At 50.1% G+C, this 25,076-nt stretch overlaps 7 protein-coding genes across 7 annotated transcripts; 4 read left to right on the top strand and 3 right to left on the bottom strand.

The window, feature by feature from the left end:
* Positions 1–209: 209 nt before the first annotated feature.
* On the bottom strand, positions 210–1,647 carry PFICI_05306 (uncharacterized protein; the record flags this gene model as incomplete). The annotated part of the gene is made up of 2 exons (XM_007833887.1): positions 210–1,489; positions 1,566–1,647. The coding sequence occupies 2 exons, from the start codon at positions 1,645–1,647 to the stop codon at positions 210–212; spliced, it is 1,362 nt and encodes a 453-aa protein (XP_007832078.1).
* A 1,582-nt stretch (positions 1,648–3,229) lies between these two features.
* Positions 3,230–5,149, top strand: PFICI_05307 (uncharacterized protein; the record flags this gene model as incomplete). Its single annotated transcript, XM_007833888.1, has 1 exon — positions 3,230–5,149. One exon carries the CDS (start codon positions 3,230–3,232, stop codon positions 5,147–5,149), a length of 1,920 nt encoding a protein of 639 aa, XP_007832079.1.
* A 902-nt stretch (positions 5,150–6,051) lies between these two features.
* On the top strand, positions 6,052–8,454 carry PFICI_05308 (beta-glucosidase L; the record flags this gene model as incomplete). Its single annotated transcript, XM_007833889.1, has 3 exons — positions 6,052–6,422; positions 6,558–7,984; positions 8,048–8,454. The coding sequence occupies 3 exons, from the start codon at positions 6,052–6,054 to the stop codon at positions 8,452–8,454; spliced, it is 2,205 nt and encodes a 734-aa protein (XP_007832080.1).
* Positions 8,455–11,648: 3,194 nt separating this feature from the next.
* PFICI_05309 (Proline-specific permease) lies at positions 11,649–13,402 on the top strand (the record flags this gene model as incomplete). Its single annotated transcript, XM_007833890.1, has 2 exons — positions 11,649–11,821; positions 11,923–13,402. 2 exons carry the CDS (start codon positions 11,649–11,651, stop codon positions 13,400–13,402), a joined length of 1,653 nt encoding a protein of 550 aa, XP_007832081.1.
* Positions 13,403–14,972: 1,570 nt separating this feature from the next.
* PFICI_05310 (uncharacterized protein) lies at positions 14,973–16,406 on the top strand (the record flags this gene model as incomplete). The annotated part of the gene is made up of 1 exon (XM_007833891.1): positions 14,973–16,406. The coding sequence occupies one exon, from the start codon at positions 14,973–14,975 to the stop codon at positions 16,404–16,406; it is 1,434 nt and encodes a 477-aa protein (XP_007832082.1).
* Positions 16,407–17,049: 643 nt separating this feature from the next.
* On the bottom strand, positions 17,050–18,479 carry PFICI_05311 (Pyrimidine monooxygenase RutA; the record flags this gene model as incomplete). Its single annotated transcript, XM_007833892.1, has 5 exons — positions 17,050–17,418; positions 17,502–17,842; positions 17,916–17,990; positions 18,089–18,173; positions 18,252–18,479. 5 exons carry the CDS (start codon positions 18,477–18,479, stop codon positions 17,050–17,052), a joined length of 1,098 nt encoding a protein of 365 aa, XP_007832083.1.
* A 648-nt stretch (positions 18,480–19,127) lies between these two features.
* PFICI_05312 (uncharacterized protein) lies at positions 19,128–22,576 on the bottom strand (the record flags this gene model as incomplete). The annotated part of the gene is made up of 6 exons (XM_007833893.1): positions 19,128–20,539; positions 20,593–21,356; positions 21,412–21,487; positions 21,543–21,776; positions 21,828–22,224; positions 22,283–22,576. 6 exons carry the CDS (start codon positions 22,574–22,576, stop codon positions 19,128–19,130), a joined length of 3,177 nt encoding a protein of 1,058 aa, XP_007832084.1.
* Between the last annotated feature and the right edge of the window lie 2,500 nt (positions 22,577–25,076).

Genomic DNA, 25,076 nt, shown 5'->3' on the forward strand with positions numbered 1-25,076 from the left:
TGAGTCTAATGAGTGAGCAACGATATTTGACCTGGAGCGGGGTTGAGATTCATTTGTCTCATGTCTTTTCGTTTGCAGTGGAATGCCGATTGGACACATGGCTTATAGTGACTATTACAGTGTTCTTTGTATTCTAACATGTAACCTCTAATCGCTGACAGTAAAAGAAGTGAATCGTGCCTGGATGATGCCTTGAGGGAGTACATCTCTTATTTAGTTTCATACTCTCTCTTGGCGACTCGCTTGATCACTTCCAGCATAGTCTTTGCTGCCCATTCAAAATCATGCACATCGAGGTAGACTTGCGCAGATAGTCTAAACCAGACGCGATGGCGATGAATGTACAAAGGCATGAAAGTATTGTACTCTTCCATGAATATCTTTCGCATCCACCGGTCCACGCCAAGCGACTCCTCCAAGGAAATGACAATGTCCTCTGGTTGTGGCGTGAACGCTTCCGGGGCGTTGGTTGCGCCCGGAGCTGGCCGCACCCACATGGGCAGAGCAATGTTGACCAATGCGCACTTGGTCAACCCGCCACTCTTGTTCTCCATGATGGTTGTGCCGAGTATCTCTGCAGCTCTCCGGCCACCTTCGGCTGCCAGCCACTGTATATATTTCATGATCTCCTCCTCGCCTCCAAAGACTTCCTTGCGCCATTCGATTGCATCCTTGATACACATGTACGCACTCGTATCGAGAGTGCCGACGAATTGGAAATTGTGAACAAAGGCAGAGTTTCCTGCTGCCGGCGGGGGAAGAGGATTGAATCTCGTCCCAATCTTTGGAACGTAGCCATGAGAGGTTGGCAGCGTTGACGAGATGAGATGTTGATTTCTGACTGGTACGTAGAGCACAGCACAGCTTCTTGGTACATGAAGCCACTTGTGGCAATTCGTGACAAAGAAATCGGGGTCGACTGCGGTCAGATCAATCGGAATCTGCCCAATGCCCTGCGCACCATCGATGAAGCTAGTGATGCCCAGATCCTTGCAAGCCTTGGTCATGGACTCAAAGGGGAACCTGACGCCCGGGAGACTCGAGACGGTGTCAAAGACACAGACTCTGGCCCGCTTCCCTTCCGTCTGGGACTGGGAAACAGCGTTCCGGAAGGCGTCGAGGACTTCTTCGTCCTCGCAGGGGTACGAAAGCACAATCTCGCGCGAAGTCACCTTGCCGCCGCTCGAGTCGACCACATAGTCAATCGTCTTGGCACAGGCACCGTAGGCGGTGCTAAAATGCAGAATCTCATCCCGGCCGTCGTCATCCCACGTCAGGTTCCGGAATACGGTATTCGTGCCCACAGTCGCATTAGAGACGAGCACCACCGTCTCCACGGGGGCGTTGAGGAGGCCCGCGGCCGCCGCGCGGTTCTCGTCCAGCAGCTTGGGCGCCTCGTATCGAAGCCATGGGTCGGGCCGCTCTTCAAACTGGGTTTGATAATAGCGTGCGCGTTCTTGCAACTTGCGCGGTGTTGCACCGAATGAGCCTGGTCTTGTCAGCAGGCAGTCCAAGAGACCTTTAGAGAACAGAGAGTATCGTCTACATGCCGTGGTTTAAATTACGGTAGCCGGGCTGAAAACTGAAATGCTGTAGAGCCCGTTGCCCGAAGACGGGTGTGATTTCGCTGCTGGTTTCTCCGTTCATTTTTGGGTAGACAGATCAGGTTCGCTCCAGAGTTGTGAAGTTTCCGTGTTTTAACAGCCTAAAGAGTGAGTTGCTATGACCAGCATTAATATAGAGGGCTGAATATCAGACACTGGAGTCATTCAGATATTCAATACTGAAATCGGCTTCCGAGTTGAGTCAGTAAGTCTTGATCAGAACATTTACATGATATGATGGATCCATTTGAGGTGTTTCGGCATGCATTTACCGCTATAAATGCGCCTGTCATTGATAAATCAAAGGGCGCAACAGTAGCACCTTGCTTGCCCCGCACCGAGATCGCAGATATAGCTCGGTAGTATGAATCGACCATGGATTTGCTATTATCATGATAGAGCCCAACCTATTGCGACATGATTCAGCAATTTATAGTCAGTGAGTCAAGCTATTTAGCACATCAACATGATTATCAACATTTGATCCCTGTATTAGTATTCCTATTGACTTTTCGTTTTGTTACAAGTATCCGCCGCGCATGGCTTTGTCTTGCCAAAAAAGTTACACCGATATATATGAATTTTCCTGAGTCATTGGATGACTCCATCTCGTTTATTTAGATACTCCAATCAGAGCTTCTTCATTATCCATTCAAGCAAAAATTTAAACAAAACTAAGCATGTACCCTTGTCCTTCAACCCTTGCTCCAAAGCTCTGGCCATGATCTGACCAGTCATTTAAAGCATATGCGTTTGTACTGAAGAGAGGGTACTACAATGATGGCGTCTGCGAGAAATCCTCGACCTTCAAATGTTAAACAGTACCTGGAGATATCGTGACTTTCTGCCAGAATGAAACACGTTTCTGCTGAGCTTCTATTCAGTATCCACGCATGTGAGTTTCTTTTCTTTTTCTCCCGACCTAGCTGCTTCACCGTGACCTTTTTCGGATCACATACAATCAATTATTTCCCCCTAGATCTCGATTAGAAAGTTGGATTTGGCCCTCGAGCTTTGCACACTTGTAAATCCGTCCTTTGGCTCTTGCCGTTTAGGTGAGCAACAGCATCGTCGCTATTAGCGTCAAGGTTCGCCTTGCTCTCACCAGTCCTTTCAGCAATTCCTACCAATGCAAAAACAATTGGTTAGAATCTTGAAATCAATGTCAAAATAGTGATATGAAGACAGATTTGGCGAGCTCTGATACGCGGCAAAACTGTGCTAGTAATAAGATGGCAAAGATGTTTAGCACAAAGCTATTATAGCCATAAATAGGTGGTAGTTGTAAGCACAATACTAGGCAGGCTCAAGCTAATCATGCAAAAAATAAAAATAAAGAATTACATAAAGAGCAATAAATTATAGCTCACTGGTGATAATAGTGATGACTTGCGAATAGTGCATGTCATTATACTAAAATGGATAAGAAAAGAGTCGAGAAAAAATCACCTATATCCATGGCAATTCTGTGAGCACTAAGCCCTGTTGGGTAGTGAAATTGCCCCTCAATTACCGTAATCCACCTTTTGCAAAGGTTGGGATACGATTCTCATCGCCCCTCCATCACCAAAAGAAACGAAAGCTGCCTAAGAAGCAGAACAAGTTCGTGAGTCTGCAACGTCAAAATGTTCAAGAAGAGGCCAGAAATAAAAAACCTGTCTCCTCTCAGGACGTCTGATCGCCGAAAACTTGCCGATCAGATCATTCAGGACTACAGAATCCAAGTCCCCTCCCAAGAGCCAGCAGCCGGTGATGACGCAGCAGCGTCCCCAGCCGTGACTCTGTCGTCTCTGCGCAACTCGTTGCTGCCCGAGTCGACATCTAGTGCCCGCTTCACCACCACCAGCGGTCCGAATCATACCCTAGTTTCCGGCACCCTCTATGTCGGGACACACCACGGCCCTCAGGACGAGAGGATTCTGTGGTTCCAGTATGGAAAGTCAGCGAGGCTGGTACCTACCGTCTACACGCTGTGGCAGAATCCAAACATCATTCCTCTTCTACACACGCCAGAATTTGTGGTGGAAGAGAAGCTGAGCCATGGCTCTGATCTCATGATCCCAGGTCTTGTAAAGGCAAAAGGCACAGCATGGGATTCAAGAGCAATCACAGGTGCCGTTGTTGCCGTTGCAGGCATTTCTCGAGATACGGTGCCGCTCTGGGTAGGAACTTGCGACCTTGATGTGTCTAAGCTAGGCGACGATCTTCGGGGGCAGAAAGGCATTGCAGTGAAGGGGCTGCATTGGGCTGGCGATGAGGCTTGGAGCTGGAGACCCATCGGAAACGGTGGGCAAGAAGCACCAGAGAGTGTGGACGGATGGAAGGGTCTTACGCAAGACGTCACGTCTTCCATTGGCGACGTCAGTCTTAAAAATGACGAAGACTTCCAAAACGAAGATGGCGGTGCACCACTCGATAGCGCCGTTAGCAGCCACGGCATCGTGAAGGAAGATATTGCCGGAGAAGCCGAGGAACGTGAGCCCACCACCAAGGAAGTAGACGATGCATTTCATCAAGCATTTCTTTTTGCCGTTCACAAGGCGAAAGCAAGTGCTTCTGGGCCACGCTATGGCTTTGACTTCCCCATTCAGCCTTCTCAGCTCATGTCCAACATGATCCAGCCTCACCTGCGTGTCCAGAATCAACATTACAACATCAAGAAGACGTCGTGGAAGAATATGAAGAAATTCATCAAGCATCTTGACAAGGAAAAGCTTCTCAAGTCAAAGGACCGCAGTGGTGGAGAAACGGTCATCCTTGACATTGATTTTGACGATGTTCAGGTGACTAGCTTCAGACCTTATACACTACCCAAGCCCAAGACAACCCCAACAACAACGACTCAGTCTGAAGCTGAGCCGAGCGCTTCTTCTTCATCGGGCGACTCCTCTATCGGACAGAAGATAAACATTCAAACAGTCTATCGAGCTTCTTCAAAGCTCGTACCGACATTGCTTGCTTCCAAAACTGAGTTCTACACTGCACAGCAGATCTCGGCGGCGTTGAAAACATACATCGAGCAACATCCTGAACTCGGTGGTCAAGGGGCTGCCAGCATCAAACTCGACCCGTTCATTGCCAATGACATCCTCGGATCCAACCCTTCTCCAGAAGACAATCGAGCAATCGCAGCGGGCCGTATCGCTAAAGGAGCATTGCAGAAGCGCATCTTGGAAGACACACGACTTTGTCAGCCCTACCACCTGATTGTTCGTACTCCATCTGTATCGGAGCCGAAACCAAAGTCGGGCCCGGCTCCTCAAATTCACATGTCTATCGAAAAGAGAACGGGCACCAAGGTCATTACTAAGGTCTGGAATCTTGAGCCCTTTTTCATCGATCCACAGCTGCTTGCGCCCGAGCTGCAGAAGAAGTGCGCAGGCTCGGCCAGTGCAGGTCAACTGACGGGTGGCAAACCCGGCTTACTGGAGGTCGTGGTTCAGGGTGACCAGCGGAAGATACTCCTAGGCGACGTCCTGGCCAAGAGAGGCATCGACGCCAAGTGGGTAGACGTTGTGGACAAGACCAAGTCGAAGAAGAAATAGAGATATTCGTGCAGGTGCACGTTGAGCGGGAAATAATCACAACGTGCGATATTGCATCTGACGGTGCTCAAAGTTAATTTTGTCTCGGGGCCTGCTGAAGCTTATAGTGAACCTTGTCTGTATTCCCTGTCCATGAGCGCATTATTTACCTTACCTAGATCACGCTCAAACCATCATGCCTTGCTGTGACCAGCGTCAGAGGTCAACTCTTTCAAATCCATGTGACATCACAGAAGCGAACACGGAAGCGAACATGCCCAGATTATCGATTCTTGGCAAATGTCGAGAACAATTATCCGAGCTCGATGACGGGCGCGGAAGCAAATAAGATGAACGATACCGAATCTGGGAAGGAAAATCAGCGGAGGCACATACCCCAGATCTGACCCCGGCGGGGCGGTAGCCAAGGCAGCCTATCGGTTGTTTCCAGTGGCTGAAGCCCTGTAATTTGTGGCCCCTGGCAATCAATATCTGGGCCTGCGGCCCGGCTGCATTTTCGAAGCATGCATGAGCCTCCGCTACTTCGGCAGTGATCGCGTTCAACTCGAGCAACACTTCCCTGCTGTCCAACCCTTACATCCAATCGCGATGAGTGCCGACTTATGCTAACGGCTTTTGACTGTGCTCATCCCATGCAAAATGTCGCCAGCCAAGAGGACACCCAGGCTTGGCTGTCTCTGCAGTTGACGGAAGCGGCGAAAACTGCAGCATAGCCTATTGGCTCCCCGGGTCATCGCTGGCTGAACGGCACAGGAAGGGCATGAGAACATTTCTCCGTCTGGTGGGCTTCTGCTTCTGGTGTGCATATGATGTCTCCACATGTATGTCATGTGCTGGCATGCCCAACTGAAATCATATAAAAGTGCATGGAGACTGCTGCTATTCTAGAATCTAACGGCGGAATGGTTCACACTTTCAAGAACCCTACCAACAGCAAAATGATTCCGGTAATGCTCACAGCGCTCTCTGGAGCCTTGCTGGTTTCCGGACAAACAACAGCTAGTTGGACTGCTGCTTATACAAAAGCCAACGCGGCCTTGGCCAAATTGTCCTCTTCGGAAAAAATCAATATCGTGTCTGGAATCGGATGGGACAAGGGCCCTTGTGTAGGCAATACAGCAGCAGTCAGCTCCATCGGCTACCCTCAGCTATGTCTACAAGACGGGCCTTTGGGGATACGATACGGAAATGGTGTCACGGCTTTTACTCCTGGCATTCAGGCTGCCTCGACTTGGGACCGTGAATTGATACAAGAACGAGGCCAATTCATGGCGTAAGTCACTATTCTCAGCGCTTTATTCGACATAAACTATATATATGTCCCTCCTCTCCAGTCGGGGTTTGAGCCTCTTCTACACAAAGGCTTCTATGATCAATGTACATGGGCTAATCACCTTCAACATTATAGTGAAGAAGCAAAAGGATGCGGTATTCATGTCTTACTGGCTCCAGTTGCAGGGCCACTCGGAAAAATCCCAACAGGCGGGAGAAACTGGGAGGGCTTTGGTGTCGACCCTTACCTTACTGGAATTGCAATGGCGGACACGATCACTGGCATGCAGACTGCTGGTGTGCAGGCGACTGCAAAGCACTACATTGGCAATGAACAGGAGTTGAACCGCGAGACCATGAGTTCAAACATTGATGATCGTACGATGCACGAGTTATATCTATGGCCGTTTGCAGATGCAGTACAGGCAAATGTGGCGTCGGTCATGTGCAGCTACAACAAATTGAACAGCACGTGGGCTTGTGAGAATGATAAGATTATCAATCAGCTACTTAAGAAAGAGCTTGGCTTCCAAGGCTACGTCATGACGGATTGGAACGCCCAACACACGACCTCTGGAAGCGCAAATGCAGGTCTGGACATGACCATGCCTGGTTCTGATTACAATGGCGGTACTGTTCTATGGGGTTCGGTGCTCGCCAGTGCTGTGAGCAGTGGCCAAGTTCAACAGTCACGCGTCGACGACATGGTTCGCCGCATCCTCGCTGCTTGGTATCTGACTGGTCAGGACAGCGGGTTTCCCTCCATCAATATCCAGGCCAGTGTTCAGGGAACACACAAGACAAATGTGCGCAGTGTTGCCAGAGATGGTATTGTTCTGCTCAAGAACGATGCCGGCATACTACCTTTGAAGAAGCCCTCCAAGCTCGCTCTGGTTGGCTCTGCCTCGGTCGTCAACCCTTCTGGCGCAAACGCATGCACTGATCGCGGCTGCAATACTGGCGCTTTGGGCATGGGTTGGGGTTCTGGCACGGCCAACTACCCGTACTTTGTTTCCCCTGCTGATGCCATCAAGACCCGTGCCACAACCGACGGTACGACCATTACTCAGTCGACTAGTGACAGCACGGGATCAGTCGCTTCTGTGGTCAGTGGTGCAGACGCCGCAATCGTTTTCATCACTGCAGACAGTGGCGAGGGCTATATCACAGTCGAGAATAATGTGGGCGATCGCATCAACCTCGACCCCTGGCACAGCGGAAATGCGCTCGTCCAGGCCGTGTCACAGTCAAGTCAGAACGTGATTGTCGTTGTCCATTCCGTTGGCCCCATCGTGCTGGAAACTATCCTCGCCCTGTCCAATGTGAAGGCGGTCGTCTGGGCGGGCCTGCCCTCGCAGGAGAGCGGCAATGCCCTTGTTGATGTTTTGTACGGATCTGTTTCGCCATCAGGAAAACTTCCATACACCATCGGAAAGTCTGCGTCTGATTATGGCACCAGTGTGGTCAGTGGCGATGACAGTTACAAGGAGGGTCTCTACATTGATTATAGACACTTTGACCAGTCCAATATTGCGCCACGGTATGAGTTTGGCTACGGCTTGTGTAAGTTGTTGTTCCAATCTGGAAACTTTACGTTTCGCGTCATTCTAACTATTTTCCGTGTAGCATATACCAACTTCACATACTCGGACATCAAGGTTACCGGCACGCCAACGTCAGGCCCGGCGACCGGCACGGTGTCCTCGGGAGGTCGCGCCGATCTGTTCGAGGCTGTGGCCACGGTCACGGCATCCATCAAGAATACCGGTAGCGTCGATGGCTCCGAGGTGGCCCAGCTGTACGTCGGATACCCGTCGTCGGCCGCGGCGCCGCCAAAGCAGCTGCGCGGATTCGCAAAGTTGCCCTTGACTGCTGGTGCCTCGGGCACAGCAACCTTTGCGCTTAGAAGGAGAGACTTGAGCTATTGGGACACGAAACTGCAGAATTGGGTTGTACCGTCGGGCACTTTCAATATCACGGTTGGTGCCAGCAGTCGTGATATCCGACAGGTCGCTACTTTGACGGTGGCATGAACAGGACGGAATCAAGCCACTGATGAAGCAGTAGTGTAATACGCTGTGCTCGGAAGAGTGGCGCCGGTAAACCAATTGTGGAAATATCATGACAGTAAGGTGGCCTTGAAAATGGACGCTTTGTTATTTACGAGATGGCGTAGCACCCTACATATGTGCTCTGTTTTTTGAATATTAGTCATCATTTGATAGAAATATCCTCGTGTGATGTGTTATTGCAGCCAACAACAGCGGTGTAGCAAAGCGAGCATTTGAGTCTTGATTTACTTGACCCTTTTCTTGCGTAATTTGTCAAAGGGTGCAACGGCGAACCAGGATCTAGGGTCCCGAAGCTCGGATACCGCCGTTCTGCGTTGTCTGTGTGGCAGTGAAATTTAGCCCGCTATGAGCTCAGTGCCCTTCTTAAGCATACTACATGTGTGGTCATTCTATAATGTTTTCTTCTCCCGTGAAGCGTTGGCCTCTGTGAGATATGTTGATCCACCCTTGGAACTGTGACCAAGAATCAGTGATGCTTGTATACATATAGACGGCAGACCACTCCATTATACACCTCCCAGTGACTGTGTTTGGTCTTGTTGACTCCTCCCACAAGTTAATCATCTGCTGGACAGACTGGAGAAAGCACAAATGGTGCGAGGCTGGGGAAATCAAAGCTGTGCTGAAATGTGGTCTAGAACCGAGCTCCATCAACCGCCATCAAGTTTGCCTTGCCAAAGCGGCCTGAGACTACATTCCGAATTACCCCAGATGAAATCCTGGTATTAACAGAATAGAGTCGCCGGCTTGGTGAGGTCAGATGATGATTGAACAGTCTGTACTTGAACGTTCTCGGCCTTGGGTATGTCATTAGGCACATCTACCAGCTGCTCAAAAAGTCCACAGATATGGCTTTGGACCCCTTTACCCATCGAATCTAGACCTAGAGAAATAGAGACTATGTCTAATGATAATGCAAAGCTCCTCAGCCCGGTTGGTAATTTACTAGGATCATTCTCCAGAGCAGGCTATAGACGGCACAAAGCCCAGGCTAGTAATTCCAAAGGACCGGCTTGAGAGCTTGGCTTGAACAGATAGAACATGGCTTGTTCACCAATTGCGACCGACAACAGCGACATTTAAATAATGCGTGAGAGCCATAAAAGAGTTCGAACTTTTTGGGCTTGAAATCCAACCCCGGACCTTTCTGGTGACAGTTGCGGATCCCCCATGCAATATGTACTGTGTAGGATTTTATGCATCAGGCATTCGAATAAATCGTACCAATGCATTGTCTAGACCTTTTTCCTGGAATAAGACGAGGCAGCAATACACAGTATGTAATCTGGTAGAAACATTTGTTCATTTTTTTTTTGTTCGTGACTCGCCGAGCATCGCGCAGAGGATAGCTCAATTGCTATTCTCGTCGGCAAACGTCATGATTTCAGCCGAAAGTCATTAAAGCCCCATTTGCCCAAAGCACAACCAACCGGCCACATTTTCCCATTTGGTAGAATCTAGCCAAGATTATTCGTGAACTGAATGCCTGTCAGTGTCTGTACGTCTTGACTCGTAAAAGGCAAGGTTGCGGTAGGCGGCCAGGGACGAGTGAGGACTGGAAATGGAATAGCTGAGGGAAAAGGCACAGAAAGGGAGATCAGCCGTTAGGGTGCCAACAAGGGGTAAGCTTCAGCCTGTCCAGGCCCTGGCCATCAAATCAGGATGCTAGAACAAACGAAAGTCGTTTGTGTGTCGCGTGTACTGTGGTTGCAGGCAAAAGTTTTCGCTCCCTGTCAAGTATCTGGCAGGGCTCACTTCAACGTGGGGCAAGTCACTTTTCCAGCCATAAATTGCACAACTTACACAAGCACAAACCACCTCCCCATGTCCATTAGTGGAGATATACCTCATGTACGGCTAAAACTTACCCATACTACCATAGTAGTGCTCATGGTAAGCAAAATCCAGCCCAGAGAGGCAGGTCTAGCCTTTGAACTCTCAGCCGCCACCCTAACGGTAGTGGTGATTCAATGGCCTATAACAAAGTCTCAAGTGTGCAAATAATCACGTTAATACGGTAATTCCACGCCTCGAAGAAGCTGAAATCCTCGTGCGACAAATAGTAAAGTTGTCATAGTCTAAGAGGGACCGCATTCCGCATCTTGCATCAGACTGATGCCGAGCAAGGTACGTAACCAGCATGACTGTGTTAGACTCGTGGGGGGTCTTTGAGATGCCAGGGGCCGAGCCGAGTATTCAATAAAGAACAGAATATGGTCAGCAAATAATGAAAACTTTCCTTATCTGGACGCGTAGTAGCCTTTTAGCGGTTTACCGAGACAACGGGACGCCAAGTCCGCAAGTCTTTTGACCTGACTAATTGCCGTGTGCAATCATAGTGTAGTGACCGTACGATGTTTCTTCTTGTGCTGAAGATTTCTTTGATGAAATTGCATTTGGCGATGGCATCCTCCCTCCAAGACCGACAGCAGCCGTCAGTGCCGTGCGTGAGGCTCCCTGTAGACTCCAGTGTTTTACGTTATTAGTGCCTTGTCGCGGGCTCAGTGCTCCGAGCTAGGGCCGGCTCTAGCCTATAGCAGCTCAGTGTCACGGCTCGTTGCGGGTGCCGTCTCCTCTAAAAGTCCACTGCAGCTCCTCCGGCCGACCTGATCGCCGCTAGGCCTGCCCGATGCTGGCCGAGGATTGAAAAAACTGTGCCCAGACTTGTTGAAAAAACTTTGCCACAGTACGAACACACAAACGACAAATGAATATTATGAATACGATGCTACGTATCTAGAGCTACTCCATTTCTTTTTTTCCCTCTGGTGGAGACATGATAAGGTCAGTCTGGGGTAAGATAGCGTATCAGCACATATGAGGGTCCGGGGAGATACATGAGTGGAGTACTCTGTAGTATTGCCAAGGTACCTACATACCTAGAAAGATCCCTTGATCATGAATACATACATACATACATAGGTAGTAGGCTGTAAGACGGACGACGGGCAATCTTGGCAGTGGCCTTCTTCCAAGACACACTAAGACACCAAGCAGGGCAGCCTTGCTTGTATTTAAACTCTTTTCTTTCCCCCCGCCTGCTCGGTGAGACATGCAGTGATCAACTCGTGGGGAGAACAGAAAAAAGAGAGACCCAAACACCAAAAGCAGAGCCTGCGACAACTCGCAGCAGCTTCAATCGAGTCTCCGACAACATGTCGCTCCACACGGCAGACGAGAAGAACGACCTCAGCAATGCTGAGAAGGGAGGTATTCAGGATGTTACCCAGACTGGATCCAATGTAGACGGTATGGTGGTGGGCGGAGATGAACAACTTCACCGTGGAATGAAGAGTCGGCATATTCAGTTCATGGCTTTGGGCGGAGCGTAAGCATCTTTCTTATCCCCTCAACCCCTCACCTATTCCCTGCTCTGCCAACCGCCGTGCCAGCGACCTCAAATTACAAACCACTAACACGAAGTGACAGTATCGGTACTGGTCTTTTCGTCGGTTCAGGTGCCATTCTGTCATTGGTTGGCCCGCTTCCCCTCTGGCTTGGCTATCTCAGCATGATGTCGGTCGTCTACTTTGTCATGAACGACCTCGGTGAAATGGTTACCTACCTGCCACTCAAGGGTATCTCCATCCCGTACCTCGTCTCCCGATTTCTCGACCCTTCTTTAGCCTTTGCCGCTGGCTGGAATTACTTCTACGCATACGGAATGCTTGTGGCAGCCGAGGCCACAGCCGCAGCTATTTTGTTGGATTATTGGAAGTCGATAACACCACTTTGGATTACCCTCATCTTGTTGGTCATTTTGATCCTCAACATCATCGCTGTCGAGGTATTTGGTGAAGCCGAGTTTTGGTTTGCGAGTATCAAGCTCATCACCATCGCCGGTCTCATCATTCTCGGCATTGTCCTCATGTGCGGCGGCGGTCCTAGTCATGATGCCCTCGGCTTCCGCTATTGGTATCCAGATTCGCCAGGAGCCATCAACGAATACATGACCACGGGAGCCACAGGGCGCTTCCTTGCCTACTGGGCTGCTTTCATCAAGGCTGGATTCGCCTTCATCACCAGCCCCGAGCTGATCGCCGTCGCCGCCGGTGAGACCGTGGCACCCCGACGCAACATCCCCAAGGCTGCCAAGCGATTCATCTGGCGTCTGGGTATCTTCTACGGTGTTTCTACCCTCATCCTTGGCGCCATTGTCCCGAGCACCGACCCCCGGCTCCTGTCTGGCTCCAGCGATGCGTCGGCCAGCCCTTGGGTTATTGCCATTCAGAATGCGGGCATCGGCGGCCTGAACCACGTCATCAACTTTGCCATTCTCACCTCTGCTTGGTCTGCCGGCAATGCTTTCCTGTACTCGGGCAGCCGTATCCTCTACAGCATGTCCTTGACGGGCCAAGCCCCCAAATTTTTCAGCCACACCACCAAGAAGGGTGTCCCCTATCTTGCCGTCCTCGCTACATGGGCTTTTGGCCTTCTCGCATACCTCAATGTCAGCAACAGCGGAGCCGTCGTGTTCAACTGGTTCAGCAACATTTCGACCATTAGTGGATTCATTGCCTGGATTGTCTGCCTGGTCACTTATCTCAGATTCCGTGCGGCCATGAACTTCCGGGGACTGCTTCCGAGCCTGCCCTTCAAGACGCCACTGCAACCTTATGGAACATACTATGCCTTATTTGTTGTCTCCCTGCTGACCATTACCAATGGCTTTGCGGTCTTCTTTCCGTCAAACTGGAGCGTGTCGGATTTCTTGGCTGCGTATATTACTCTGCCCATCTTCCTTATTCTGTACTTGGGCCACAAGATTTATTTCCGAACTAGATTTTACATCAAGAAGGAGGACATTGATGTGGACACTGGCGTCAAGGAGATGGATGAGTTGGCAGCCTTGGATGTACCGCCAGTACCAAAGAACTGGGTACAGAGAGTTTGGTTCTGGCTTGCTTAGTTGTTGGCTGCCGACCAAGGTCAGATGAATTAATGACATGAAATGATACCACTATGTAGAAACTTAGAGAAGAGAAAGAAAGAAATCTAAGGACGGAAGAATCACCTCATCAATTCCATTTCTGAATGCTAAGTGAGTGTCACCTAGTTGTGCAAACGCAAAATTCTTACACGAATGGGGAACAAAGAAAATCCTGAGGCCGAGGCCAGCCTAGAGCCAGGTTCCCCCTGTGCATTGTCACTTTATAGTGAACGCGCCGCATCGACCTCGGCCTCTGATTCGCTCGTGCCAGTGTTGCCAACTCAACAGCTATTCTGTTTTGGGATCAAGTCTATGTTCATGTTAGTCCAAAATATGTGCTTTCGGGACACAGGGACTTGACTCTGCATCCGGCGCCTTTCCAGTCTCGACAAATCCAACAAGCAACCGAGGTAGTCACCCTCTTTAACGACTTTATCCATGTCATCCCGTTGTGAACAATAGCCGCTCCAATGTCTATGAATAGAAACTTTTCGTACTCTCTCAAGTATTGCGGTATTAACGCCTAACCTGATTGGTAGCCTCCATTTGTCCAGCCTTGCAAAGACCTTATAGATACCATTTAATGAAATCTCCATCGCCATACTTGGCACGATCTGGTCTAGTTAGCACAGTGGTAAATATTTGAGACTATCTAAGTCTGTGATCTACTTGCCATATACTGTCATATACCTACATATTAAAGCCATCTATTCAATTGGATTGATCTTTTTCTTTTTCTGTATAGTGTTCACTTTCGTTCTAATTATCTGCCTCTCGCATACTTGTAAATGCTTTTTTGTCTTTTTTTTTTTTTTTTTTTTTTCATCTTTGATACAATTCTACAAGCTTGTTGTTTACATTTAAGCAGTGACAATCCATGCGGAACATTGACTTCTCTTGCTAACAAAGGATATTTGTGGCTTTGGGAATCGTCCACAGGAACAATGAGAATGTCACCAACATTAAGAGGACTTATCATGGATTCCGTTATTCGCGCACAAATCCTTTCATTGTTTCGGTCAAGTCTTTGATGCCATACGTATTGTGTGCGCCCCAATACCCCATATGTAGTCTTCAGCCAAGCCACTTCACTGACGAAGAAAAGGATTGTTTTATTCAATCTGTTGTCTCTTGTAAACTGCTCCTATTGTTACTCCCGTCACCTCGTTGCTATAACAATCTGTGAGTTTCGCGTCATCATCTGGAAGGGAAAGACAACAAGTCACACTTCAAGTCGAAGAATGAACATCAACATTTCACCTGGGCAACAGGCAACGAAGAAACACCAAGACTGAAAAAAAAAATTCTGCGGCCGCGCCGTTTGCAATTCATTCACCAGGCAACTGACGCTGTCCAACCCCGCGTACAAAATTCTCTTTAAGTATGCAAACGCTCTTCAACACCTGCGACTGAGCAACAACCAAACAATCGCAACACTACAACTTGTTGTGTCACAGCACTGATACTTTTCAACATCTACAATTCGACCGTCGCGACAGTAAATCAACACCACCACCATCAGAAACACATAGTAAGCAAGCTCGACACCATGGCTTGGGGTCCTACTCTCACGGCCCTGGCCTTCTCGGCCCTCCTGGCAGTTCTAGCGTTCTGCTTCCTCACTGTCCCGTATCTTGTCATTGGTCCCTTCACTTGCCGCTTCTTCAACACTGCCATCACCGTTGGCCCAGTGGCCGCCTTTGTTGGATTGTTCGCTTTCCGTTACTGGCGCCTCTTTGTTAACATTGTAGCTTACCGTCTCTACCGTCCCGCTCCTCGTCGATCCCCTCCGACTTACACGGCAAATGATGTGACCGTCATTTGCCCGACCGTCGAGCCCCATGGTGACATCTTCCGAGAATGCACCGAGTCTGTCTGCACCCAAGAACCCCGCAACTTCTTTATTGTCGTTGGTCATGAGAGCATGGTTGATGCCGCCGAGGGCGTCGCCGCTGGTCTCCGCGTGCGCTGGCCCAAGATCAACATTCGCGTCGAGGCAGCTCCCGCCGCTGGAAAGCGAATTCAGATTGATCATGTCGCTCCCATCATCGATACCGCCATCACCATCTGTGTCGACGACCACGTCTTCTGGCCCCTTCACCGTCGCTTCTTCCCCTCTGTTCTCGCCGCCTTTGAGGACCAGAACATTCGACTTGTCGGCACCAACAAGCGCGTCCGCATCGAGCATGGAAAGGGTCGCTGGAGTCTGTTTTGGAACATGATCGGCTCGCTGTACCTGACCCGTCACAACTTCGAGATCATGGCTTCCAACTGGGTCGACGGTGGCGTCTTTGTCGTCTCTGGTCGCACTTTTGCCATCCGCTCCGACATTCTTCGCGATGCCGATTTCCGCGACAGCTACACCAATGAGATGATTGGTTTCTTGGGTATGCTTTGGGGTCCCCTCAGCCCTGATGATGACAACTTCATTACTCGCTGGATCTTTGAGCACGGCTTTGGCGTCCGCATTCAGTCCGAGGACGACAGCGAGATTGAGACTACTCTGGGATGGTTCCCCAAGCACCTCGGCACCTCTACCCGCTGGGCCCGTACCACCTTTCGCTCCAACCCTCGCATTCTCATGATGCGCCGCATCTGGGAGACTCAGCCCTGGTCTATCTACGCCGTATATATTGCAGGAATGATCAACTTTGCCGTCTTCTGGGACTTTCTCCTCTGCTACATGTGGCAGCAGCTTCCCTGGGCTCACGGCTGGGCCGACGTGCGCGTCATGGTTATCTGGATCCTCGCTACCAAGCTCGTCAAGACTTGGCCTCACTTCCGTCGCTACCCCAGCCACCTCATCATGTTCCCAGGTTACGTCGCCTTTGCCTACTACCACTCGCTCATCAAGTTTTGGGCTCTGCTCACCATCTGGGATTGTGCTTGGACCGGTCGCAACATTGCTGAACTTGCAGCCGCTGCTGCTGCTGCCGGCGCAAAATCTACTGCTACTACTTACGGTACCACCGGCTCCTCTTAGGGAATCAAGTACCTAGGTACAACAGATCATGGATGGTAATATGAAGTAGACCAGGCCTTGGAAGATTGCAAGAATCATGATTGGTTCATCTTGAGATGGTGGGGTAATTAGATCAGACCATAGAGGGAAAGATCAGAAAAGAGAGATGGAAGATCAGAAAGAGAGATGTGAGAACCAAAAAGACTCTCCGACAGCCACGGCCTAGGATTGAGGACACTGGTTTCTGAATGGCACGGAATAACCTGGATCTGGAATGCTTATAAAGATCGACTTTGTCGAGTCTTTGCTTGAGATGGACAATCGGTCCAGGAAACGGAACAGAAAACACCAAAAAAAGTTTCATGCGATGGTCAATGGGTTCACGGAATATATAGGAAACAAAAAAGTACTTGTTTCTTGACGAATATTGAGTTTTCAATGCAAGTGATCACGAGTGACAGTAAATCAGCCTTGTAAATTGATGACAGAGTATTCTGTCTTATTTCTTCTTCGATCGTTTCGTAGACAAGATTACGGACCACCCACCACAAAAGCTGCCCATCATCTTCAATTTTATCTACTTCTTTGACTCAAGTTCGTGACTTTAAATCATTGTCATCATCTTTCATGATTTTCCAGATATCTATTCTAGAAACGACATGTACTAAGCAACCCCATTGATCTTGGCCCGACTCTTCATCAGCGGCTGCACAAACTCGGCAAAGTTGTCCAGCCCAGTGAGGAACTCGTCAAACGTCAACATGACACCCTTGAGTCCTTCCACCTCGGCAATCTCGTCCAACATGCGCGCAATTGACTCGTATCCTCCCACCAGCGTGCCCCCGTTCATGTTGACCGGATCGCCCAGCGTGGACACTAGACGTCTGGCCGTGGAGGAGGCATCAGCCTGCTTATCCCTTCCGCTCTGGTCTGCGACCCATGACAGCGCGTCCCAGTCGGTGCCTTCTCGGTAGTAGTCCCACTTCGCCGTCGCTGCTTCGTCGGTCTTGTCCATAATGATCATAAAGAGCACCTTTGTTTCGTTTATTGTCAGATTATTCCTTTATCCTCAAATATATCGCTTCGCAGAAGAGGGATTTCTCGAGACAAACTCACCATGGCCCCAACATCCCTACCCGTGTCCTTGGCCGCGTCAACCAGCCTGGCATTGGCATCGGCAAAGGCCGTGGGCGTATTGATGCCCTTGCCGCTGCAAAAGTTGTAGTCGGCCCACTCGCTCGCAAACTTGACGCCGCGGGGGCTCTGGCCGGCGGCAATGACCTTGATGTCGCCCGAAGGGCGCGGGCTCAACTTGCAGTCGTCCATTTTAAAGTGCTCGCCCTTGAAGTCCGAGGTGCCGTTTGCCCAGAGCTCGCGCATCACCCGCACGTACTCCTCGGCGTAGTCGTATCGATACCCAAAGTAAGCGTCGCCTGGCCAGACGCCCATTTGCGTGTCTTTTCTTATATGTTAGTGGTTGTATTGGCCAAGAGAGACGATGGGCATAATGCACATGGTGCATGTGCTTACATTCGGCGGCTTGCCATCCCGTCACGATATTGACACCGAAGCGTCCTGGCGCAATGGAGTCGATGGTGGTGGCCACTACAAAATCGTAGGCGTCAGTATGTGTCATCTCAAAAATTTGTACGTATTCGAATCATTGTTTCTAGCTTTTGCGGTATATAAAGAGAGCTGCTTACTCCTGGCGCATAGCGCAGGTGGCAACGTAAGAATTGCCGTTGATGCAAAGAGCTTGATCTTGGACGTCACCGCTGCCAGACCGGCCTATTCACACAAACCAGTTAGTTGTCTCTGTTTTTTCCTGCGCAATTTTTACCTGTGGAGAAAAAGGTCATCCCGTACCATGAGTGTGAAAGATTCCAGATTGTGATCCCAGTGCTCCGTCTTGCCTCCAAACCCCCTCAATTTGATCATTGACAGGGCAAAATCGAAACCATAGCGCTCAGCTTTTAGCACAATCTCCTTGTTTAGCTCAAATGTTGGCATAAACCTGGGGGCTGTGGTGGAAATAAGCCATCCGTCATTGCCTATCGGGATGAAAACGCCGACATCTAAATTTTTGGTGGCCATTTTGCACTCGTGGTGATTATTGCTGGCGTCCACTAAATCCAATGGCGATCACTCTTATATGTTGTCTGGTCACTCTGCTTGTCGATTGGACTTGAGGCGATATTTGAGGGTTTTTTTTTTCTTCGGGTCGAAGAATCCAGAATGATGTAGGAGGTGTCTAATCGTTCTCATAAATATTATATTGAAGCCTCATCTATATCTGCTTGCCGCCGGCATTGCCCACTCGATCCGAAAGATAAGGCAAGACAAGTCAGTTGGCAAGTCCTCACTAAGGAGGTGGGGTCCAGGTAGAAGGATTCTAATTTCAGTGGTCGAGATTATCACTATAGAACGGCCCGTTATCTTTGCTCCGCACGGAGGGCTCCGAAAGCGATGCCGGTCCCAGTTGAGCATCCAATATCCACTCTACCGGCTCCGAGATTATGGTTGTTATTATAAATGCGGAAGTCGTGCACTGATAAATTCCATCATGCAATATGAACATGGGCCAGCGTGGTCATAAATACCAAAGCAAGATACAACTTGGACATGATTTGATAAATAAATAATCACTAGTATGAATTCAAATAGCTAACTCCTATGATAGCCACACCCAATGCCGGTCTAATCCTATGCAGTACAAAAATAAAGTGATAGACTTGGTACAATTCAAGCAAATCCCCACTGCTTACACCAGTGCTTCATCAGCTCAGGGCTCACAGCCTTTGCGTTTCTCATTGTAGGGCTCTGCTTCGTTGTGCGCTGCATCTCAAACGTGACCGGCTTGTGTCCAGCCTGAGCGGCCTCGGCCATTCCCTTGTACGTGTCCAGCAGCTTGATACCGGGATTCGCGTCCATGGCCCTCATATCCTCGGCCTGAGTCTTCTCTAGACGGCTCACCCACTCCTGGAAGCTCACGAGCTCGGGCAGGCGGTCCTTGCCGTAGAACTCCTGCACGGCGGGCGCCAGCTCTGGCCAGGTCGTGTGCGACGGGTTGACGCCGTGATAGTAGCCGCTAATATCCTCGGGGCGGTTCTGCTGAGCCACGCCGACAATCTCGAGCACCAGGCCGGCGACTCGCTCCACGGGGGTCCAGTCGACCTGGTTCATGATGCCCAGGTCGCCGGGCAGGGCCTTGAGGTACAAACTGCTGGCGATGATGCTGGGGAACCATTCCTGTCGGTTCCAGACGCCGGCATCGCCCTCGGGTCCGGCGATCTGGCCCACGCGGATGTTGACGGCCGGAAAGTCTCCGACCTTGGCCGCGTCCTCTAGGATAAAGGCGCCGACCATCTTGCTGCGTCCGTATCCACCACTGGCAAGGCTCACGTCCTCGAGACGGTGCTCTGGAACGGAACCTTGGCTGGCGTCCCACCTGTCGGCGGTGCCAATAGACGAGATGAAGACAACGGCAACACGCTTATCAGCGCGTGTGGCAAAGTCGGCAACGTTGCGCACGCCACGCAGGTGCGGCTCAAAGGTCTCGACCGAGATGTTGAAGTTGACGGGCCAGGCATTGTGAATGAAGCGGTCGGCCTCGGTGAGCAGGCGCTGGTAGACGTCCCGGGCCAGGCCAAAATCGGAGCGCGAAATGTCGACGTGGTGGAACTCGGCCTTGCCGCCGCCGTACGTGGTGTCGAGCCCGCGCTCCCGCATGGCCTTGGCCTGCTGGGCGACGCCGCCGTCTTCGGCCCGGTTCAGGCAAATGATCTTCTTCACCCTGGGGTTTCGCGACATCTTGTCGAGCAAGTATGATCCGAGCATGCCGGTGGAGCCTGTCAGGAGCACGACCTGGTTATTGTCCGCAGCTTCAGGTCGGCCGGGTTTGCCTGCCTGGAGGTGGCGGGTGTATTTGTCGTGGAGCTGCTTCATGACGCGCTGCTGCTCCATGTCCTCGTTTGCCGTGTCCTTGCCGTTGCCGCTGACGAGCGTCGCCATCAGGTACTGAGCCAGACGACGTGGCGTCGGGTTGCCGTAAATAACGCGAGTGGCTAGTGAAGTACTGTCGGTGGGGAAGCCAGCAGCTTCCAGACCGGCACGGATCAGTCGCGATGCGTTGATGACCTGCATGGAATCGATTCCTGTATATTCCGTTAGTAGTAGCACAAATACCTTTGGAAAGCCCTAGACTTACCTGCTGAGAAGAAGTCCGTGTCTGGCTCCAGATGGGGCGATTGCAGGTGAGTCTCGAACAATCGCTCGATAGAGCTGACAAGGGCGTCCTCGGAGCTGACATCGAGACGCGGGGCTTCCGCCTGGGACACCTGGTTGACTTTTTCGTAGAGCTGGTCAATCTCATCCTTGTACAGCTTGACGGCTCCAGCCCGCTGGATTGTACCCTTTCCGGCACGGGGGAAAGGCTTGTCCGGGCTGGTCAACATCATGAACTGGCGACCAATCTGTCCATGGGCCACCGTCTCCTTGTTGGCATTTACCACCAACGGCCAGACCGAGTCGAAAAATGTCTTCTTCTCGTCCTCGTTCTTGGGGTATGTCACGGGCTCGATAATGATGGCCGGCTGGAACTTGTTGGTACCAACGACTACAGCACCCTGGACCTGCGGGTGATCCGAAACGATTTCCTCGATTGTTACTGGGTTAAGTTTCTCGCCGTTGGAGAAGACGATAATATTATCGGCTCTTCCGTAATAGATCCAGTGGTTGGGCAACGTCGGGTGGGGTTTGTACAGATCCTTTGTGTAGTACTCAGTATCGTCGGGGAACGTGTAGAAGAAGCCTTGGAGACCGGGGTGGTTCTTGTCCTTGCGGACCACGACCTGCTCGTAGACATTCTCCTCACTCGTTGGGCGCCACTCGTAGCCCATGAGGTCGGAGTTGATGATGAAGTATTGCCAAAGGTCAGGATTACTCTGGTAGAAGTAAGGCCATGGAGTGGCTCTGCAAAACCATGTTAGTCAATGGGTTGTGAGGTAGTTGGGTGAAAGTGACTTACTCTGTTGCGGCGATCATATTGGCAAGAGGTGCACCGGCTTGGACCAGCCGGTTTCCGGCTTCTCTGGCGAGATTGCCTATCATGGCATTAGTGATCTGCTAACATTTTAAAGTGAGGGATTCAGAACGTACCGCCACCAAATACAATAAAGTTCAGCTTTGTCAATTCTTTTATACAGGTCTCATCCTGACTCATGTCTTCAAGGATTGCCGGTGGTAGAAATGCGGATTCAACATGCAAATGTTGCAATGTCTCAGCCACGAGGTCTGACGAAAGGGGACGATCGACGCTGAACGCGCACGGAGAGGCTCTGTATACTGCAATGTTGATAAAGGAGTATAATGCAGCAGCATGGAATAATGGCACTATCATGGTTAGTATAGAGTCCAAATCTTGAACGGAGCGTTGCGACTTACTGGGGAAGAAGTGACTCTTGGCCTTCTCTGTCCACATATTGAAGTGGAACTTGGTGCCTTGGAACTCTGGGAGCTCAATGTAAGCATCACCGACGGACAGCATGCCAACCCGAGCAACAATAGGTTTGGGCAGGCCAGTGCTGCCACTGGTGTGTAGAACGACGACTGGATCCCACTCGGCCTCCTCAAAGGTCTTGTCATAGGGGAAGTGAGGAACCTCTCTCTGAGGGAACCATCTGTCCATTTCGCCAACCTCGACCGCCTGCATTTCTCTCTCGTGTAGCCATGGTTGAATAACGTTGTGGTGGGATTTGGGGGCGATAATGACATGGCAGTCTGTCTTTTCGAACAGGTTGAGCTGGCCCTCTTGCGAGTTTCTAGGGGAGATGAACAAGGCCTATCAAGTTAGCATGTCTTCACAAGAAACAACAAAACGGGGATGCGCTGTGTCTCACCTTGTAACCAGCCTTGATGGCACCAACCATGATAATTACATATCGGGCATCATTGGGGCCAATGTAAGCGATTGTGGGAAATGTGCCCTTCTCTGGCTTGCCGCAAATTTCGGTGATTCGGTGAGCGGCATGGTTGACAGCGTTGGCGTATTCCTTCCATGTGACAACCTTCCATCCATCTTGAACGTTTGCAGAGTTTGGAATCTTGAATGCCTCTCGCTCAGGCTCGTTTTTGGCGAAATCATCAATGATGTGAGGGATCAGCCTCTTGCCAAGGGGGTTGCGTGCGGTCATGGCGATATAAGTATGTATGAACTAGGTACCTAGCTAGGTAGGTCGATGGTTGTGGGGTTTTATTGCGATTTTGTGCACGGAGAATATGTGATAATTATATTTGCAAAGACTTGTCGGTATCGACTGGTATGCCTGATGAGTTTGATTTGAGTTGATCTCTATAATGATTCCAAGTTCCATGTTGTCAAGATGGCTTTCCTTTATATGCGTGCCAACCGTCCACGCTACTCGCCTTCTACTATAAGCGCGAGCTTGTGTTTGACTATCTCCGCAGCGTTGATGGTTGTCTCGGGCGAGTTCCACTTGCGGAGAACGGCTTTGAAGGGCGGCTATTGTCTAATACCTCCTGGGCCACGGGAAAGACGTCACTTTGTGTGGGTTTGCGCCTCTCGCCCTGTGCAATTGTCTCGACGGTTATCGATAGTTCGAACAGGCATGGACATTCTAGAAAGGAGTGCCCATGCAGCCATGGTAGTGTGCATAATACAAGGAAGGTAGCAGCAAGGAAGTGCCCGTGTGCCACATTAAAGATTTTGCCCCATGCCAATGGCACCTCGGGATCTTCAAATGGCGTTTTTGTGATTACCTACGCTGCCGCTGGTGCTGGACAAAATCATCAAGTGCCGACGCTACTTGTCCGTCCCAAGCATGGGAAGGAAGCATTGTGACGGAATCTTGCACCGGGATTCGGGCATAAGCGAATACAAGCTTTCTTGGCCCGCAAGACTGCCGCAATCCCGCCCCTAGCAAGCTGCCGCATATCGGTGACATACATAGGATCTCTCGGGAAAGAGTGGATACCTGTTCATGAAGAAAAAACCATAGGGTCCAGGGTATGTAAGAAGGCTATGGTAGGTTGGTAGGTTGGTAGGCCAAGGCAGGGTACGTGCGTTTCGAGAAGCTTTGGAAGCTTTCGAAGCAGATCTCGGACTTCTCAGATGTCTGAATTGTCCGACAGACGCGCGCCAAATAGATGGCAGCGATTCCCTTGGGAAAACTGGGACGCGGCAGGAATTCGGGATTCAACCTACTATCTCCAGTAGTGCTGACGTAATGAGTCTATTGCACTACATGCGTATTATGATAATGCTGGCAGTGGACGATTCATTGCCCTGCATACACAGTACTCGTCCTGCCTGTCTTGCCTGTGGCCACACCACTTGACCCCTGTTGTTCACGCTACCAGTGATTTTCGCATATACGAAGAACCAGTTCCTGATAGACGGCCAAGTCATCTTGGACTATTAATTGGTCAGTTAGCTACGAGTGGCTCGGGTATGAGCTCTGCAGTTCATGACGCATGGTATGCATACGCCAAGCCATTCCATTTCCGGTCCAATATATCTTTGTTCTTTGTTAGTCTAACCTTGGACGCTTGGCAAATCCGAAAAGTCCTCAATGTTCAAAGGTTTGTGTTTCAACTGGCCCTTACTCATCAACCGCGGCCAGTTCGAGTGGGGAGGCGGGTGGCTCGGCACACTTAAAATACTATGTATACTAAGTAGGCTTGGTAGGTAGTCCAGCTTACACTGCACTTTTATCCTACCCACCCCGTATTATCTACCCAAAGATTACTATCGTCGACGTCGACGTCAACGTTATAGTTTGACATGGGCTCTTATTTGGCTATGATTTATGATGTCGGTGTTTTCAAGGACCCCATGTCCGGTCGGCAGTTATGTATGTAGGTAGCGATTATTAAAGTCCCACGGCTTTTGAAAAGAGCTATTCTGGTTGTTAATAAATATCAAGTAAACGCCTTCATCACGTGAGCACAGCCATCTCATGACTACATCTGTAGGAAGTCAAGGTTCCGGGTTATTGTAAGAGCTATTAAAACATTTTATGATCACTCAATACTTTTAACAAAATTGTATCATACCACTTAAAGCTATGCCCGCCATTTTCAGCACATCCAATCGTTGCATGGCAACGAGAGCAGAGGATAAATGTTCCAGGGGTACAGCAGAACGCATCAAGAGATGCCCAAGCACTCACATCATAAGATAAGGATTGACAATTTCTCTGACCATAGATGCCATGTCCGGCAGGGCACGAGATATATTTGGTGACAGTGTGATGTGAAGTATCATAAGGTAATTTGTTGGATACTAGTACATTCACAGATTTTTCTTGTCAGCTCATGTTGTTGCTCTTGCTGTGTAAGATGTTGTGTCCCGTGAGTGGCGTTTATTTCCTGTCTTATAATGGAAGCGTTAAACCCATTGATACCAATCCCCCATCTTCCACGTTCTGCAAAGAAAAGTAAGGATATTCACACGCGCAACAGATGAAGGGGTAAGATGGCACGTGATGCATCACTCTAGGAGACTTTGCACGTATTCTTCTACCAGGCGTAAGCCAAATACCGACTGATCCAAGGTTTGCCTTGCCTTGTTAATGCCTAACCTTCATCACCCACCTCTATACTTTGCCCCACAAAGAGACAAATTTTTGCTGACACCTGTCGTCGCAGCGGAGAGGGGGTAAAATATCCAGA

The sequence above is a fragment of the Pestalotiopsis fici genome (genome assembly GCF_000516985.1).
Source record: "Pestalotiopsis fici W106-1 unplaced genomic scaffold PFICI_Scf_3, whole genome shotgun sequence".
Taxonomy (NCBI): domain Eukaryota; kingdom Fungi; phylum Ascomycota; class Sordariomycetes; order Amphisphaeriales; family Sporocadaceae; genus Pestalotiopsis; species Pestalotiopsis fici.